Source organism: Balaenoptera ricei, chromosome 13, assembly GCF_028023285.1.
Source record: "Balaenoptera ricei isolate mBalRic1 chromosome 13, mBalRic1.hap2, whole genome shotgun sequence".
In the NCBI taxonomy this organism is placed as follows: Eukaryota; Metazoa; Chordata; class Mammalia; order Artiodactyla; family Balaenopteridae; genus Balaenoptera; species Balaenoptera ricei.
In genome coordinates, this window is record NC_082651.1 from 102,458,651 (window position 1) to 102,475,148 (window position 16,498).

The 16,498-nt window shown below is 49.3% G+C and overlaps 1 protein-coding gene across 17 annotated transcripts in view; it reads right to left on the bottom strand.

The window, feature by feature from the left end:
* The window catches only part of SNTG2 (syntrophin gamma 2), a 214,388-nt gene that overhangs the window by 126,314 nt on the left and 71,576 nt on the right, over window positions 1-16,498 (bottom strand). For 12 of the 17 annotated variants that reach the window (XR_009506382.1, XR_009506384.1, XR_009506385.1 and 9 more), the window contains exons 3-4: window positions 3,999-4,055; window positions 3,854-3,911 (exon numbers count right to left, since the gene is read on the bottom strand). The exons of 1 other annotated variant lie outside the window; for it this stretch is intronic. Coding sequence is in view for 9 of the 16 variants with exons in the window: in XM_059942324.1 (XP_059798307.1) it covers window positions 3,854-3,911; window positions 3,999-4,055 (115 nt within the window). In the remaining 7 variants the exon portion in view is untranslated. The remainder of the gene's footprint in view (window positions 1-3,853; window positions 3,912-3,998; window positions 4,056-16,498) is intronic. 4 more of the 17 variants (XM_059942323.1, XM_059942332.1, XM_059942331.1 and 1 more) reach the window with 2 other exon arrangements.

Here is a 16,498-nt window from a genome sequence, read left to right on the forward strand (position 1 = left end):
ATAAAATATAAGTTAAAAAAAAAGAAAGAAAACGGAAGTCCTTCCCACGTCACGCAGCATTATTCCAATGTAAGAAATTGCTGTTAAGATGACAATTTCTAACTCGAAGCCTCTTTGTCATCCATGTTTCTCTTCAGCGTTTATTTGCTATACACAGTTTGTTTTGGGTCTCTAAGTTTTTGCAGTATTAGAAATAATATATTTAAATTTCATTCAATTGTAGAAAAACTCCTCACTCTTGCTTATTTTTATAAAATACAAAGCGGTAATTACTAACAGCAAGCCGCTGTGACCAACGATTCAAAGGAGGATTGGAGAACGGCCCAACACTGCTTTTGCTTTCCAGAAGCATAAAATGTTATTAAGAAGATGTGTGTCTGACTCAAGATACCTCACACCTATGTGAGTGCGCGTGTACGTGTGCACGTGTGTGTGTGCCCGTCGTGCATTCATCACAGAGCACGCGTGCAGCCTCGCGGGCGAGGTCGGGTGTGCGGGAAGCAGAGCTCCCTGTGGGCATGAAGGCGGGGGCTGGGAGGGGCACCGGGGTGCCGGGCCTCACACGGGGGCAGGGCTCACGTCTGGGTTTGCAGAATCACCAGTAACACGGAGAAGGGCTCAGATGTCCAGCCTGAGCACTTAACGTGTAAGCAGCAGAGGGTCAGGGGAGATTTCTGAGCAAGGGGACGGAAGAGCCACACAGAGGAATTAAGCTCAAAGCGTGTGGACAGAGGCCATGAGTCTGCGTCCTCACTCTGGGCGCCACACTCACACAAAACCTAGGCAGCGACCTTTCTAGACTGGCATTAAATCCTATGGCCCCTGGTGGTTCTGGGGTTTTAATAGCATTCCTGGTGACGGGCCCTGCTGGGTACATGGCGGGACACCCTGGTGGACGAGGACGTCTGTCCCTGGAGCAGCTGGGCCTGGGCAGGTGCGCTCAGCCCCTCGCAGGAGCGGGAGTGCAGGTGTGCAGGACGCACCCCTGAGAACGGAGACAGGCCTCACACAGAACCCAGCAACAAGCTCTGTGCCCCTTGGAATCCTCCGGAAACAGCAGGCCCAGCGGCTGAGCCGGACCTCACACAGAACCCAGCAACAAGCTCCGTGCCCCTTGGAATCCTCCGGAAACAGCAGGACCCCGGACCACCAGCAGGGCCTGGACGGGCGGAGCCTTTGGCCAGAGCCCAGCCGGGGGGCCGAGCTCTCACAGGGATAAGACGAGACCATCACCTGCTTCTCCAGCAGAGTCTCCGGGTGGACGGTCACAAGGCCATCTGAGAGCCTCTGTGACGCCTGAGGACCCAGGAACGACGCGCGGCTCCCGGGCCAAGATGGGCGGCCTCCCTGCCCTCAGCGAGGGGGACCCCACGACCTGACCCAGACGCGACCCTGCAACAAGGAGCGTGAAGCCACAGCTGGGCAAGGACCTCACGGGGCTTTTCCTTCAAGACTCCAAGACTCCAAGGCCGGTTCTCTGCTGGTGCCCTAACTCGCCCCAGACTCTGCAACGTACTCTCCTAACAGCAGCCCCAGTGATTCTTTAACGTAAGACCTATCTTATGACCCTGCTTTGGGAAGTCCTCAAACGACCCCTCTCCCTCCTAAAGAAAATCCAAGTCCTGCCCCAGGCCCGCGAGGCCCGAGGACCCGCTGCAGCTCCGCCCGCATCTCGCGCCCCCCTCGCCTCCGCCTCAGCCGCCCCGCCCCGCTGGCTTTCCTGCCTCTGAGCGAGCCCGCCCGTCCCTGCACCGAGCTGTCACCCTTCCTCCCCTCCGGCGCCAGGATGCCACGTCACGGTCTGCTCACCCCTTACTCTGGGTGATTCAAATATTTGCTTAACTGTCGCCCACAGAGGGATTCCCACCGAGCGCCCTATAAAAGTAGCGATTCTCTATCCATCCCTCTGCACACCCCAACACTGATTAATCTTCCTCACAGCAGCTGGCACTGTCTGAACGTGTACTGTGATCTGTTCCTTTACCGCCTGTTTTCTCCCACGGGACACGCGGGAGAAAACGGGCAGCGTTCGCCCCGAATGCCCAGACCAGAGTCTAATCTCGGCACGGTGGCTGCTGAAGGCGGCCAGGTTCGTCTGTGGATGAATGACTGAATAAACGGGTTACGCTCCGCTCTGCTCTAACGGTCCACGGCCGCCTGACTCCTAGACGCAACGCCAGGTGGACGGCAGGCCGCCGACCTCGCTGGTCCCCACGGTGAGCGCTGGAGGGAAACTCTCCACCTCTGGACTGTCCTCCTGGGACGACTGGGCACCTGCCCTCCTCAGGGAGGGGATCGAAGCAGGGTGCTGCCCCCGCAGGAGCAGTAGGGACCCCAGTTCCCGTCACCTCCCCTGAGCGCTTCGCCTCCCAGGAGAAACCCTGACTCGCTGGGTTGCTGGTTGGAGTGACGGTTATCAGGTTACCAGTGCCGTGGGCACCCGCCTCCCGTGTGTGGCCCAGCTTCCCGGAGCCCAGGCTCCCGCACACTACGGTCCCTCCTGACACCGACGTGTGCAGCAGCTCAGTCAAGGGGCTCCCTGCCTGTAAGACACACGTCCTGAGCCAGACCCTGAACATACGAACTAAGTTACACCAAGCCCGGGTCCCTGAAAGCTCACAGCTCACTGAGCATTTAATGCAAGAGTTTCGGGTGTAGAAGCAGCCCACGGTGAAGAAAGGAAGAGATCGGTGGGAAACACCTTAACTCTGGCCACAGCGGATGGCGAGGACCCCAGAGGGAGGGGGAGGGCCTGCTGGTGATGGAGGCAAGGGGCCAGGAGACGCAGGGGGCTATGACGACCTGGTCTGGGGACTCGCTGGGTCTGAGCTGCTCGAGATGCGTCCCAGACGCTGCAGAGCAGAGTCTGCGTTTCAGAAGAGACAGTCGTATCCGCACGACTGGACTCTGCTGAGGGGGCCGGGAGCCCAGTGTGCCCCGCAGCCCCCGGGGAAGGTGCAGCCTGTCACCCGTCGCCGTGCGCGTCCTCCTCGGCAGAGAAGGTAGATGCTCTTCCTGAACTGAGCATGAAATCCTTTTCTGATTTTAATCTTATTCCCTTTCTTCTCTGAAACTTATATTCATATCCACAAATTTAAAACTTTACTTTTGAAAAAGAACTGAGAATGTTCACAAGGATTATAGGAGCAGAAGCGGATTTGAGCAATCCTTCCTTCAGGTATTAATCAGCCAGCCAGATGGCTACGGCCTCGCAGAAATGACTAAACACTCCAAGTTCAGTGACGAATTGACTCATTCTCCCCGTAGACCCTCACTCCAAACGCAGGGACCTCTGAGCTCCTGCAAGCTTTTCGATTCCACAACTGCAGAGCTTGATTGTACAACTGTTGCACTTGGTTTGTACAACATTCCACTTGCCCATTACAAGAAGGAATCCCGTCCCCACCCTCACTTCTGCACACACTGATCTGCTCCCAGAGCCATCGGTTCACTGTGTCGGCGATTCACGAGCTACCACCAGCACCGCGGAGGCCTCCCGCTCGCGGCTGTGATGCCATGTGACACGAGACACCTCGTCACCACCGGCGCTGGGCACACTGCATCCCCCCGTGCTTCGTCTTTCCTGAGAAACCAGAGCTCAAACCACTGCCGTGTCCGTGTCTCCTGGGGATGACTTGACACCACGCTGCGAGTCAGTATCTCTCTTAAGGGCTCACGGGATCGGGGGAAACGAAAAAGGGCCGCATGGCACCAGGGATGGGAGAGCGGACAGCTACAAAATAAGACGGCAGGCAGATAACCAAGCAACACACACAGCTGCTATCTTCTCCTGTAAGATAATGCACTGTCTTCCAAACTGCTGCCATGCTCACAGTCACTCAGCGGCTTTTACCTGCGTGGTCTTTGAATATCTTTGATACGACGACCGGGACTCCGTGTTCCACGCCTCCCTGGAAGACAGGAAGCAGGGGCGCAGTTGAGATCAGCGCGGGGCCTTCGTGGAAAAGCGTGTCGAGGAAAAGCCAGTGCGCTCATACCTTGACGCTCAGGCCCAAGCCGCCCACGCGCTGTCTGCGAAGCGTAACAGTTCTGTGCTTTAAAAAATTTAGAGAACAGACCCAGTTTAGGTTAAAATGCACGATCAGAAAGTGAATGCAAAATGTATACATAACTTCTTAATTAAAACTTTAGTGACTGTTTATACTTCCAAAGGGACGTTGCTTAATTACTACAGTGATGGCACCACTTCAAAGCTCCAATCTGCAGTATTACATGGAAACAAAGATACTGATAAAAACAGACCCTATTAGGTGCATTCTTTACACAAAATTCCTGCAAAGCTGGGGTCATCTTACCCCCATTTTGTCTGAGGAATTGAGGCCCCTGAGGGAAAAACCGGCCCCTGGTTCCCCAGGTAACAGACGGTGAGGCCACAGAGCACACACTCAGCTCTGTTTCTAAAATCTGTCTTTCCACTAATCCCCAAACGGGCTCCCTTTGCACCACACTTCTCTGTATAGTTCAATCGTTTTTAGTCCACCTGTTAAGTAATCAACGTTAACTCATGAACGATCGATTATCTCACGTCCTGACCTTGTTTAAAGGTGTCGCTGCTGATGAGAAGCCAAGATCCATGCTGCCCCTGTGGGCTGACGGGCTGGTCAGGGTCTCCATCTCTTACATGCTCAATCATGTAACGTATTTTATTTTGGTCTCAACTGCCTATTTGTTAGTTGTGAGGCTGAGAGGGCGTGAATAGGGCGGCCTGGGGTTAGATGAAGGGGTGTAGGAAGTGTGTTTACCTCCAAAAGGTACTATCGGAATAAAACAGAGACATGCGTTGCTGTGATTATTAAGGGAAAATATAAGCGCTTTTAGACTCAATGACTCTAAAGCCTGTGTGTTTGCAAAGCAACAGCAGAGAGCGAGTCAGGGGTCTGGGAAGAGCCGGGGGTCCTGCCCGAGCCTGGGGCCCACTCACCACCAGTGAGAAGAGAGGCGGAAACTGCAGAGCCACTTGTAATCTTATTACAAGTTTTTATTTGTATTGTTTTATTTATATTTATCATATTATTTTTATTTATTATTTTAGTATTTAAAATCCACTTGTAATTTTATTCTTAGGAGTGAATACATTATAAGCTTAAAGTAAAGAAACCAAAAATTAGAGCAAATAAAACTATCTTAAAGTGTATACGTGGAACACATTTTATAATTCTGAGCTCTTTCGCACATGTAACATTTTGAACTGATGAAATACTTATATAATCATACATGGAAAAAGAGCTATAATTCGGGACTTTTGCAGCAGAAGAATCGTTTTGCCTTTTCCCTGGTCCTGGGCTGGACTCCCAGTGAGACACTGGAGACCAGCAGGTGACACTCGTGTGACAGGGACGCCAGGTGACATCGAGACCACGTTCCAGGAATACTCCTGTCACCTACACAGAGGCAAAGCACAGCCGACACGGTGGGCGGAGGGGGGACCTCTGGGTCCAGCTGTGCTCAAAGTGGGGACAGGGAAGTTCCCACGTGTGACGCAGTCACACTGATGCTTCCAAGGGAAACTTCCTGAGCATCAGGAGATGAGAAAGTTGGATTACCTAATACATTAACCAGGAATCTCTACGATATTTCTCAAAACATTCGATAATGTTTTTCATTTTAGCCATTAATATAAGCATCTGAACCTCACTGAGAGCAAATATTGGTGAAAATATATTTTGAGAAGGAGTAAGTTGGTTTCTGCCTCAACTGACCTCACCAAAAAAATGACCTTTCGAATCCATCATTTTATTCATGTATCGATCTTGGGAAGACAATCTAAAGGAAATGTCAAGAAATGGTCAGCTGTGGCAAAGTGCGTTAATGCACACCAAAAATCTGTTCTAATATGCCTAACTGGTGAGGAAAGGAAATTATGCCATAAAGCTCTTTAGTGTTTGTTTAAGAGAACTCAAAGAGCCTACCGCTGCTTATTCCGGCCAAGCCAGAACACTGCTTATTCAAATATTTGCTCTATGCAACCTGCTAAGATGTCCTTTCTGAGCACATGTGGTCCCGGCATCTAAAGCTCGGCAAAGCTGAGTTTCTGCACGCTTCTGAGTTTCCTACACAGGAAGTTGCTGTGAACCGAACTGTGTCCCCCAGATCCCTACACTGAAGCCCTATCCCCCTGCTGACTGTATTTGGAGATCGGGCCTTTCAGAGGCTTAACCTAAGGTTAAATGAGGCCACAGAGGGGCTGGTCCTACAGGACTGGGGCCGGTATAGGAAGAGCAAGAGACCCCCGAGCCCTCTCTACACACACAAAGGACATGGCAAGAGGACAGACGTCTGGAAGTGGGCGTCCAGAAACCTGGCCAGAGCCTGGCCGCCACCTTGACCTTGGGCTTCTGGCCTCCAGACGGTGAGAAAAAGAAACGTCTGTTGTTCAAGCTCCACCCACCCACCCCCGTCTACCCCCTCGTCTGCGGTATGTTGTCAGGGCAGCCTGAATTGACAAGACAGAGGCCAAGCAAGAGAATTATGGGAAGGAATGTTGCAAACCATCGAGATTCATAAAAACACCGGGATGTTTTGTCTCTTCTATGAAAAGTTGTTCTTCCTTATCTTTTAAACCCCCCTCATTCAAGCATCACAAATTCTAATATTTTAAAGTTGGAAGAAAAGGCTCAGCTAATCCACGCTCTCGTCAATGAAGATTACGTAACTATCAATATTAAGGTTCTAAAAGAGGTGAACATTACCACATACAAGCACTTTATTTTTCAAAACACAATCTGTAAAAATTAGTGGATGGTGAACACTAAATAGGAAACAAAAGTTCTGCAGCTGTTCATTGAAACCTTTTACACCATAGCCCAGATAAAGCCACTCTTCCTTCTGTGTCCTGACATTCACGACCTCACAGCCAAGCCAGAGCTGATCCTTGTGATCTAAGGCCCTGCGTAGCTCTGTCAGCTCTCCAGACAGAACTAATGTCACCAAAGGCATCTTCTAACTAAACCAAACAGTCATTCTTCAGTTGGTTTACTCAGTACACATCTGCAGGGTCAACTGCCCAAAGATCAGGAGCCAGATATGACCCAACGAGAGGCTCAGTTATAAGAGGAAACGGTGCGGGAGGGGCCTCCTCTCCCTTCAGACGCGTCTTCCCTGTAATCCGGGCTCTTCCGCCCGCCCAAGGGTCCAGAGCACAACCAGACTGGCTGATGAGACTTCCGGAGGATGAACTGTGGAACCTAAGGTAACTATCCAACCAATTCTCTTCAATTCAGTCCCACTCTTCTTTCTTCACAAACATAAGTAAGGTCCTTCAGCAAATATTCTTCTGCACTTTATCATTTAATCCCCAGCTATGTCTGGTGGTCATCACGTCTGCGTCCTGGAGCTGCCATCACCGTAGCAAGACTCCGCGACGCCCACGTTATCTTCTGACTGTAAACATTTTGAGACAATTCTTACTTATTATAAGAGAAAGTGACTTGGGGATACTGAAAGTTGGATTTCCTACTCTGTCTTGCTCTAAAATACTGATCTTCAGGTACTGCCGCAGCATATGTAAGATCTGGCCACACGTTTTTACTCAGGCATTTAAAGTGCGGACTTAACACTAACTTCAAATTTGTTACAGCTGTTAACAGATGTTCAGATTTGACTGTTGCCGTCTCCAGAAAGATGGGTTTCAGGCCGTTGTTAAAATAAAAGTTGCCTTTGTGGGGCTGTGCCAGCAGGCCCGATACCCTCTCCCCGGCCTGGGCTTTCTTCTCTCAAGAACCTCCCATCAGTGGAGGACTCCAAGTGGGGCCCCTGCGCCCCTCCCCGGGGGCTCCCACCTGCACCCCCTCGGGACCACCTGAGCCACACCTGCTGCTCAAGGAGGAAAGGAGAGAGCAGGTGGGAAAACAGTGACAGAGGCATGAGCCTGAGTTTCCATGACATAAGTGAAGGGCCTGAAAGAGAAACTTAAAATTAGCAACTTAGGGAAAGAATTTTCTGAAGTATTTGATTTCTCACATACACACACAAATACTTTAAAAATTATTTTTTTTTCCAGAAAATAAAGTGTTACTGGACTTTCATGTTGAGGAGGGTTTTGGAGGAGGGGTGTCAGACCCCAGGGGCCTCCGTCCACAGGGCTGGGACCCTCCAGGGAGCAAACACCTGGAGGGCGTCTTTCAGGACAGGGTCGTGGCCTCTCTCCACTCTTTTTAAACCGTCCACTCAAGCAAAATTCCCTCAATCTGTGAAGAGTCTGGATTTGTCACTTGAAATAAGTAAATTATTCCTCCATGAATTGTGGTTAGTGTTTCAAAACAATAATAGTTATTTGAAAACTCTCGTGCATATTTGTTCAATTTGGTAACGGAATCAAATCTGCCTTAGGAGGACTTAAAATCAATATACCAGACTCGGAGTTTCCAAAAATGTACTGCAATTCCTAGAATGTAAAAATACCGAATACCCCTACAGTATTCCAGCTTCGGGAGGAGTTGCCAGAACGCTACGTGAGACCTTTCAGGCCTGACCACGGCAGTGACGGGGGAGCGGCCCTCCACACCCCAGACCCGCGCACAGGCGGCGCCCTGAGGCCGAGCTCCTACACGTCCGCACCTCTGCATGACCTGCCCCGCACGTCCGCTGGGGCCCTTCGTCTGAGGCCTCGGCCAGGCCTTGCTGCGGTGCAGGGAGCCCTGGAGATGCTCCACCCGGGCTGGCCCAGTACCCAGGACCCTCCCGCCCCAAACACCCCTGGAGACCCATGAAACACAGGAGCTTTTTGCTCAGGGCTCCGGTGGGCAGGGACCCTCCACCTCGGGCTCATCCACCCGACCCTCCCAGAGCCACCCAGCCTCAGAAGCTATGGGGCCCCTCCTCCCCGTCAGCTCTGCCTGTGCAATCACAGTACGTGATAAAGGCTCAGCCTTCACTGTCCACTTGTTGCCTGGCTGTCCTGACCCCTGGCATCCGATTGGCCAGCTCCTCTGAGCTTGGCTGGTTGCTATGCACACGAAGCTGAGGAGCAGCTGAGCAGATGCTGCACGACCACCCTCCTCTTCATCCCTCAAAACCCCAGCGAAGAGGGTTCACCACACTGGGGTCAAAATGGATTTGAGAGAACGTGTGCATTATTGGGAAGTAAGGTTACCTGAGATCAATATATTGGCTGAATTTAAAACACAAACTCTTCTTGGGGGGGCGGGGCTTGAATCCAAACAAGAATGTGCAGGAAAGGCATCAATCACCTCTGGGTTATTCACAGGGGAGTCTGCCATAATTACAGGGATGAAGTAACCATCCACAAGTATCACGTCTCCATAGTATCACGGGTAAGTTTAAAAAGCACAATATTCGCAAATGAAGGAACAATGTTATTCCACTCATATAAATCTGAAAAGCACCATTTGGCTGTGGAAAATCCACGTAAAGTAAGAATGAAAATTTAAATGGAACAGTATATACGAGTATCAGTATAGTGGGGCTTCAGAGGTATCTGCACATTTCATTTCTTTAAGAAAAGTGGAGAGATTTAAAGCAAATATGTTGGCATATGGTAAATATGGATGATAATTACATGGGGTTCTGCTTATGACTTTTCAACTTTTTCTATGTTGAAAAATTACATAATTAAAGGAAAGAACAATAAAAATGTTTAGCAGATTATGCAAAATACACTGCTGTTATGACTTCAGTTATTCAAAGTTTCACTGAATGACATATTTTTGCATTTCATTTCCTTACACAGTGGCTTGTGTGCACACAAACACACACAAACATGTATAAATTATTTTACCCTTCAACTAAATCGTGGTATAAACCTTTATAACGAATCGCCCCATCTATCCCCTAATTCAAGATTTTCATATTTTTAAAGCCAGAACTATCCTACTGAAGTGAAGCAGACTACGGGTCGAATCCGCAAGCATTTTAATGAGCGAACGCACAGCACTGAGGGCCAGGCCCTGGGAGAATTCCACAGGAGTCAAGAGCCAGCCACTGTCCCGGTGGCACGAGGGAATTCCTGGCGACTTGCTGACCACTGCACTTCGGTGCTTGTCTGGAAGCCTCTTGGAAGAGCCTGCCCACCCTCCTCCTGAGGGTACGACTTCGGCAGCACTGGTTAAACTCCACGGCTCCCACCTCCTCACCTGTGACGGCTCACAGGTCACTTCTCAGGACCGACCTGCACTCTCCAGGGCTCCTTCTGTGCCTTGGATCCGTTTCCACACAAGGGCACCCTCTCTCACGACCCAGCCCTCAGCTATGGAAAGGATTCTTTTGGAAATGACCCGCCCAAGAAAAAAGGCAGCGGCCTTTCCACTACACACAGATTTCAAACAGGAACGAATCTTTAACGCCAACACGTGTAGAGGGCTAGTTAGTGATTTCCAAAAGCAGGATTTCTTCCAACTAAAAGTAAGCCAGTCAATCACAAAAATATATATATAGATTTCCTCTGGGACAAAACAGTACTAATAATGAGTGAATAATTCATATTAATTTTTTTTATACAGGCCCACCCCAAAGATCGTATATAATTCTTCAACTGCTGGGTTAATCATTGAAAAATGAAAGCTCAGAAGGTGGTTTTGTCTTTGGTTTCCTAGTTTATAGGAACGATCGCCAATCCTTCTTATGTGGTGTTTCACTATGCAAGTAGGAGTATCTGCTCTGCATCGATGAAGTGGCTGGAGCAATGGCCTGGGGTCCAGTGACCTGCATCTCACAGACCTAACTGGGGCTCTCTCCTCACCAGCAGGATAATGCAGGAAACTTCTGGACCAGTAACTCACTAAGACCCAGGAGGCAGCACTTAGAGACCCAGAGCCAATTTACAGTGTGAATATAAACGTAGAAACCAATTTTCAGAAACTAAAAGGAAATGGATTTTCAGCTGAGGTCCTGGAAAAATGGAAAAAATTAAGAAACTAATGAATGTTTGTCAGTAAACAGATTATCAAGAACAGGGAAATATATAAAGCTGAGGAAATGTATCCAATGAGTTCAGAAGAGTGTTTTGTTACTAGGTCACTGGTACTTTGGCTGAATGACAAAACGCCTGATGGGAAATCAATAATTACTAGTGTTGGGGGCTTCCCTGGTGGCGCAGTGGTTCGGAATCTGCCTGCCGATGCAGGGGACACGGGTTCAAGCCCTGGTCTGGGAAGATCCCACATGCCGCGGAGCAACTGGGCCCGTGAGCCACAACTACTGAGCCTGCGCGTCTGGAGCCTGTGCTCCACAACAAGAGAGGCCGCAATAGTGAGAGGCCCGCGCACCGCGATGAAGAGTGGCCCCCGCTCGCCACAACTAGAGAAAGCCCTCGCACAGAAACGAAGACCCAACACAGCCAAAAATAAAATAAATAAATAATAAATAAATAAATAAATAAAATTTAAAAAAAATGTTTAAAAAAAAAAAAAAATAATTACTAGTGTAAGAAAATACAATACTGTAATAAAGATAAAATTCAAAGAAAGAAATTAAATTCAATTAATTCAATTAAATAAATTCAAATTAAAGAATTCAAAAAAAATTTTAATTAAATACTAAAATAGATAGAGGTGGTACCTACTCCTGATTTATGGACCCAAAGAATAGGAAGCAAAAGGAGACTACAGAAAGGGTATCAATTTAAGTGGATAAAAGTAGTAATAAGGCATTTACTGTACAACAAAAAAGCAATTATAGAATTGTGTGTATTGGGTACTATGTACAGAATTTATCAGAAATTGCCATTACTTTGGCAGTGTCATGATAACAAATTCATCTGTCTCAGAAAGTTTAATCCAAGTTTAGTTCTTTAATCAATACACTAAATACACTAAAATAGCAATTTGCTAATACTCTTCACAGGACTTGTCACGTAAGCCATAAACCTAATTTTTAAAAATGCTTTTAACAGGCTCCGTGGACCATCGGGATGTACCAGGAACAATCTGCAGATGCCTCTCGTGGGCTCAGGACCACGTGGCCACCAATCAGGGCATCACCTGCGCTCAGCGATCCTCACGAACGTGATCAGAAACGCGTCTACTTCTGCTCAAATGCCACTTGCCCACACAGGTGCAAAGACGCAAGTGGGAAACCAAGGAGGGAGCAAGCCAGCTCCTGGATGGGAGGGTGCACACAGGCCCAGAGAGCGGCAGGGCCAGCACACAGACGTCTGCAAACGCCCACATGTCAACAGCATGGGGGCCACGACCCAACATGTGTTCACAGGGGACAAGCAAGTGGAAAGCCGTGAGGTCAGGTCAGGGCCAGCGTACGAGGTGCCTGGAACGCAGAGCAAAAAGTTTCCGGACCCGATTCTAATTTCTACGATCAGTTCGCAGGTTCGTGATATTAGCCAGACAGACCTTCCGTGAAGAAGACCGAACACCGACAGCACACACACGCTTCCAGAAAGAGGCCAGAGCGGACACCTCCAGCTCCGGGCGAGACCCCTGATCACAAACCAGAGGAGCAGGGGACAGAAAAGGAGAGCAGGTCCCCCCTCTTGGAATCTGTTGGGGTCCCCGATCCCAGATCCAGGTCCTTCACCAACTAGGGACTCGCGGGGCGTCTGGTCCCGGCTCCCCTCCCCCCATCTTCTTCCTGAGTCTCCACGCGTCCACCCACCAGCCCCCTAGCTGCCCGCGGGGCCTCCACACCACTCGCCTATGTGTTCCAGCTCTTGATGTTTCATTCCTGAGATTTCTTCAGATCTACTTAACAGCTCGGACGCTTCGTTTCTAAAATGTTATTTAACTGGTACGTTGAAATTCCGATTTCACTGACCGTTTGTGGCTGGTCTCGCATTGGCTGGCTCACTTTTTATAACCCTCCTTCCTTTGTCCGACTGTTAGAACCTCCCGTTTAGTCTTCAGATGTAATGCACATGCACCTTGCATGCAACGCACCGGACCCTCTCAGAACCCCAAGTCTCCGCAGGCCCAGCTCTGCGTCTCTGGCTCACCGGCTTTTCCTCCCTGTGGCTTCATCCCCGCAGGTCCCCGTGAACCCGCAGCTGGGAGTCGTCTCAGACCTAAAGTGTGTTCCTCCAGAAGGGCCCTGCATCTTCCTTCCGCGTGGACCTGGGGGGACCCTCACACCTGACACCACCTCACACTTCGTTTTCAGCTTGAGGTTCTTTTTTTTTTTTTTTTTTTTTTAATTAATTTGTTTTTATTTTTGGCTGTATTGAGTCTTTGTTGCTGCGCAGGCATTCTCTAGTTGTGGCGAGTGAGGGGCCACTCTTCGTTGTGGTCGCCGACTTCTCATTGTGGTGGCTTCTCTTGTTGCGGAGCATGGGCTCTAGGCATGTGGGCTTCAGTAGTTGTGGCACACAGGCTCAGCAGTTGTGGCTCGCGGGCTCTAGAGCGCAGGCTCAGTAGTTGTAACGCATGGGCTTAGTTGCTCCGCGGCATGTGGGATCCTCCCACAGCAGGGCTCGAACCCGTGTCCCCTGCATTGGCAGGAGGACTCTCAACTACTGCACCACCAGGGAAGCCCCAGCTTGAGGTTCTTCATGCCGCACGGGACGTGTAAACTCCAGCACCAGACCCGAGTGAGCGGAGGTCGGGGAGGGGGTCCTCAGGGGACATTTGTCTGGTTTCGTCCCTCTTCCTCCTGAAGCCAATGCCAGCCAGGCAAGAACTCTTACCGCCCCTTCTGTGGGAAGGACTTGGTTTTCAAGTTCCCACTCTAAACCTGTGACCTGGGGCTTTCTTCCTCCAGGTGGGGCTTAGCAGAGTCCGGTCTGTCCCCTCCTCTGGCTCGGCCCCAGGCTGCCTCCTGATGTCCACTCTGACGGCCGTGCCCAGCTCGCGTGGGTGGCAAACCCCGGTGCAGCTCACGCTGTGTGAAGGGTGGCCCAGCATTTTCAGGGTTCAACGCTGCCTGTGATTCCCCGGACAGCCTGCACTGCTCCGCGCTTTCCTGACAATTTACCAGGCAGCGTCCCTCGACTACAAGTTAGCAGAGGAGCAGCTAAGATGCTGCCTAATTCTGTAATTAACTTTGTGAACGCAGACCAACAACCTCCTCTTCCTGAATCTTAATTTCCCAAACAGTAAAATGAGGGTATGGAATTCTCCAGAATACCTTCCAACCATAAATGTGCCATGACTTAAAGGGCCAAATACAACACAGAGATCTTCTAATTTTGTTTTCTTTATATGTAACTCCTTCACTACACTCAAACCACAAATGTAAACTTACAGTTTAGAAAAATAAAATATGTCAAAAATATAAAGCAATCTAAACAGAAACTCGGAAACGTGAGAACAAGCCAGCTCTTTCATACTGCAAAGCACACACTCTCTTTAGGAGATAATTAGAAAACCCAGAGATTTTAAGCATTCAAAGTACCATGTTGATCTGAACGGATAGGAATATAAATGAAATATGAAGTCGCCGATTCTAAACTCTGATAATGAATCAGCAGATTTGAGAATCTATTGGTTTTTATTAAAGAATAAATTGAGTTTCCTCTCCCTCTTTCCTGATAAGAATAACATCCATCCTTAAACGATATAATGTTTATTTTTTCAGCAGTTTCAAGAAAACAAAATACAAGTCTACTCCTCAATCCTGACTTCTCAAACAATCAAGAATATAAGTGCAACCCAAGGTGTAAAGTTCAGTGTAAACGGTCTTAGGTTTTGAGAGAACCAAATTCCCTCCAGGCTCACATTCTGAGTAAGTGTTGGATCACAAAGTGTGTTGATTTTGAAGCGAGCATATACCTCCCACTGAGAATAGAGCTTGAAATGTAAGAATCAATCATCAGTATTATTTTCTATTAAGAAAACTGATCTTGAATATCGAAGCACCAGTGTGAGCCGTCCACACGGCCGGGAAGTGCCTGTTCTAAGGCACTAACTGGGCCCTGGGGTCCCAGTGACAAGCCAGGTACTGCTTGACTTCACCATCTGTAAACGTGTGTTGAACTGAATCTGATGATACATTTTTCATCTCCTGGGATCCCAGGGACTCGAGGTTCGGCGAGATGTAAAATTCACACTCATCTCTTCTGCTGATCGGCTGAGGAATCATCATTACTACATCTTCCTTTCCTGCTCCTCAGGATATTTTAAATGGAAAATAACCGCTCTCCACCAGCTTCTCTGGTGGAGGTTAACGTGGAAACATTCAACGATACGAATATAAGAGAATCGCTATGGTCCGACCCCCTTAGAGGTGTCCTGATTCTGTACCAACAGCCGTGGCCTTTGTTAAGAGTCATCTTTCTCATTCTCCAAACACATGATAAACTCTCATGTCCAGATTAGCTTTATTTTTATAATCAACTGAAGAATACAGGGTTTCAACTGTTCCTCAAAGTAATGGGACTGAACCCAATGCGATTCTGTATCTGGGGCAGAGTAGACACTCTGATCTCAGTAGCTGAGTATGCTCTTCTAGGTACAAAGATGTCCTCGGAATCCCCCTCCCAATTATCCAGCCCAGACAGGCATGTTTATTCAAGGAGATATTCACTCCTTTCCTACAAAGGAGGGCTTCCTAAGGAAGCAGCAGAGATCAGTAAGGATGGAGCCGGCAGAGACCGGGAACAAATCCCGTGACCCACCCTCTAACTTAGAGCAGGGAGTTCTAATATCAAGCTTTAGGCACCAATAAATCATTTGAAATTGTAAACATAAATTTATAGGTCTGAACACTCACCCATTTTTCCTATGAAGGAGCCGATAATTTTCATCAAGAACATAACCTTGGGCAGAGAATCCAACGCTGAATTCTAAAAAGTGTAATTTATTTTTCCTGGACAATACAGCACAGAAACATTACCTGCTTTTACTGTAACTTGTCTGCGATTTTCTGTAGAGTACAAATTCACTATTAAGAAGGGGGACACTTAAGTGTTTACAAAACACCCCTGCTTCTCCCTCTCCCCGCCACCCCCCATCCCGTGTGGTATTTAGAACACGTGGAGGGAAATTAGCAAAGGGAAGGTCAGTGATGGGGCCAGAGAAGGTGAGCACAAAACTGCTCTATCTGTTCTAGAGAGATCAGATTTGGGGCCAGCGGGAGTCTTAGTAAGAGCTGGTGCCGGGGTGGGGTTCTGCAGGGTGCACTGGGGGTTCTGGAGGTCGGGATGCAGGATCCGGGCCTGAGGTTCCAGGGAGGAGCCCTGGGAAGGACGGCGTCTTGTCTCTCGCCCTCCTCGTGTGGCTCCACCGTCCTGGACCCAGAGGGGTGCCCTCAATCAAGGCCGGCGGCCAGAATGGGCGCAGCAGGCGGGCAACGGGTGGTGGAGGGTGGCCTTGGGCTCCAGGACAGAAGGAGGAGGACGCCATCCAGGTGGAGACGTGAGCGCTGAGGGTCATGAAGTGCCGTGTGTGTGTGGACACAGAGGCAAGGTCACCTGACGCCAGGGAACCTGATGAGGACACGCTGACTGCAGGACTGCGGATGGACCTGTTTACGTCATCTCCGACATAAAGGTCACGAGGACCCAGAAACCCTCATAAATAAGGGTCTCCAGAGCCTCCAGAAGAGCCAGCCGTGACCTGGGGACGGAAGAGCTTCA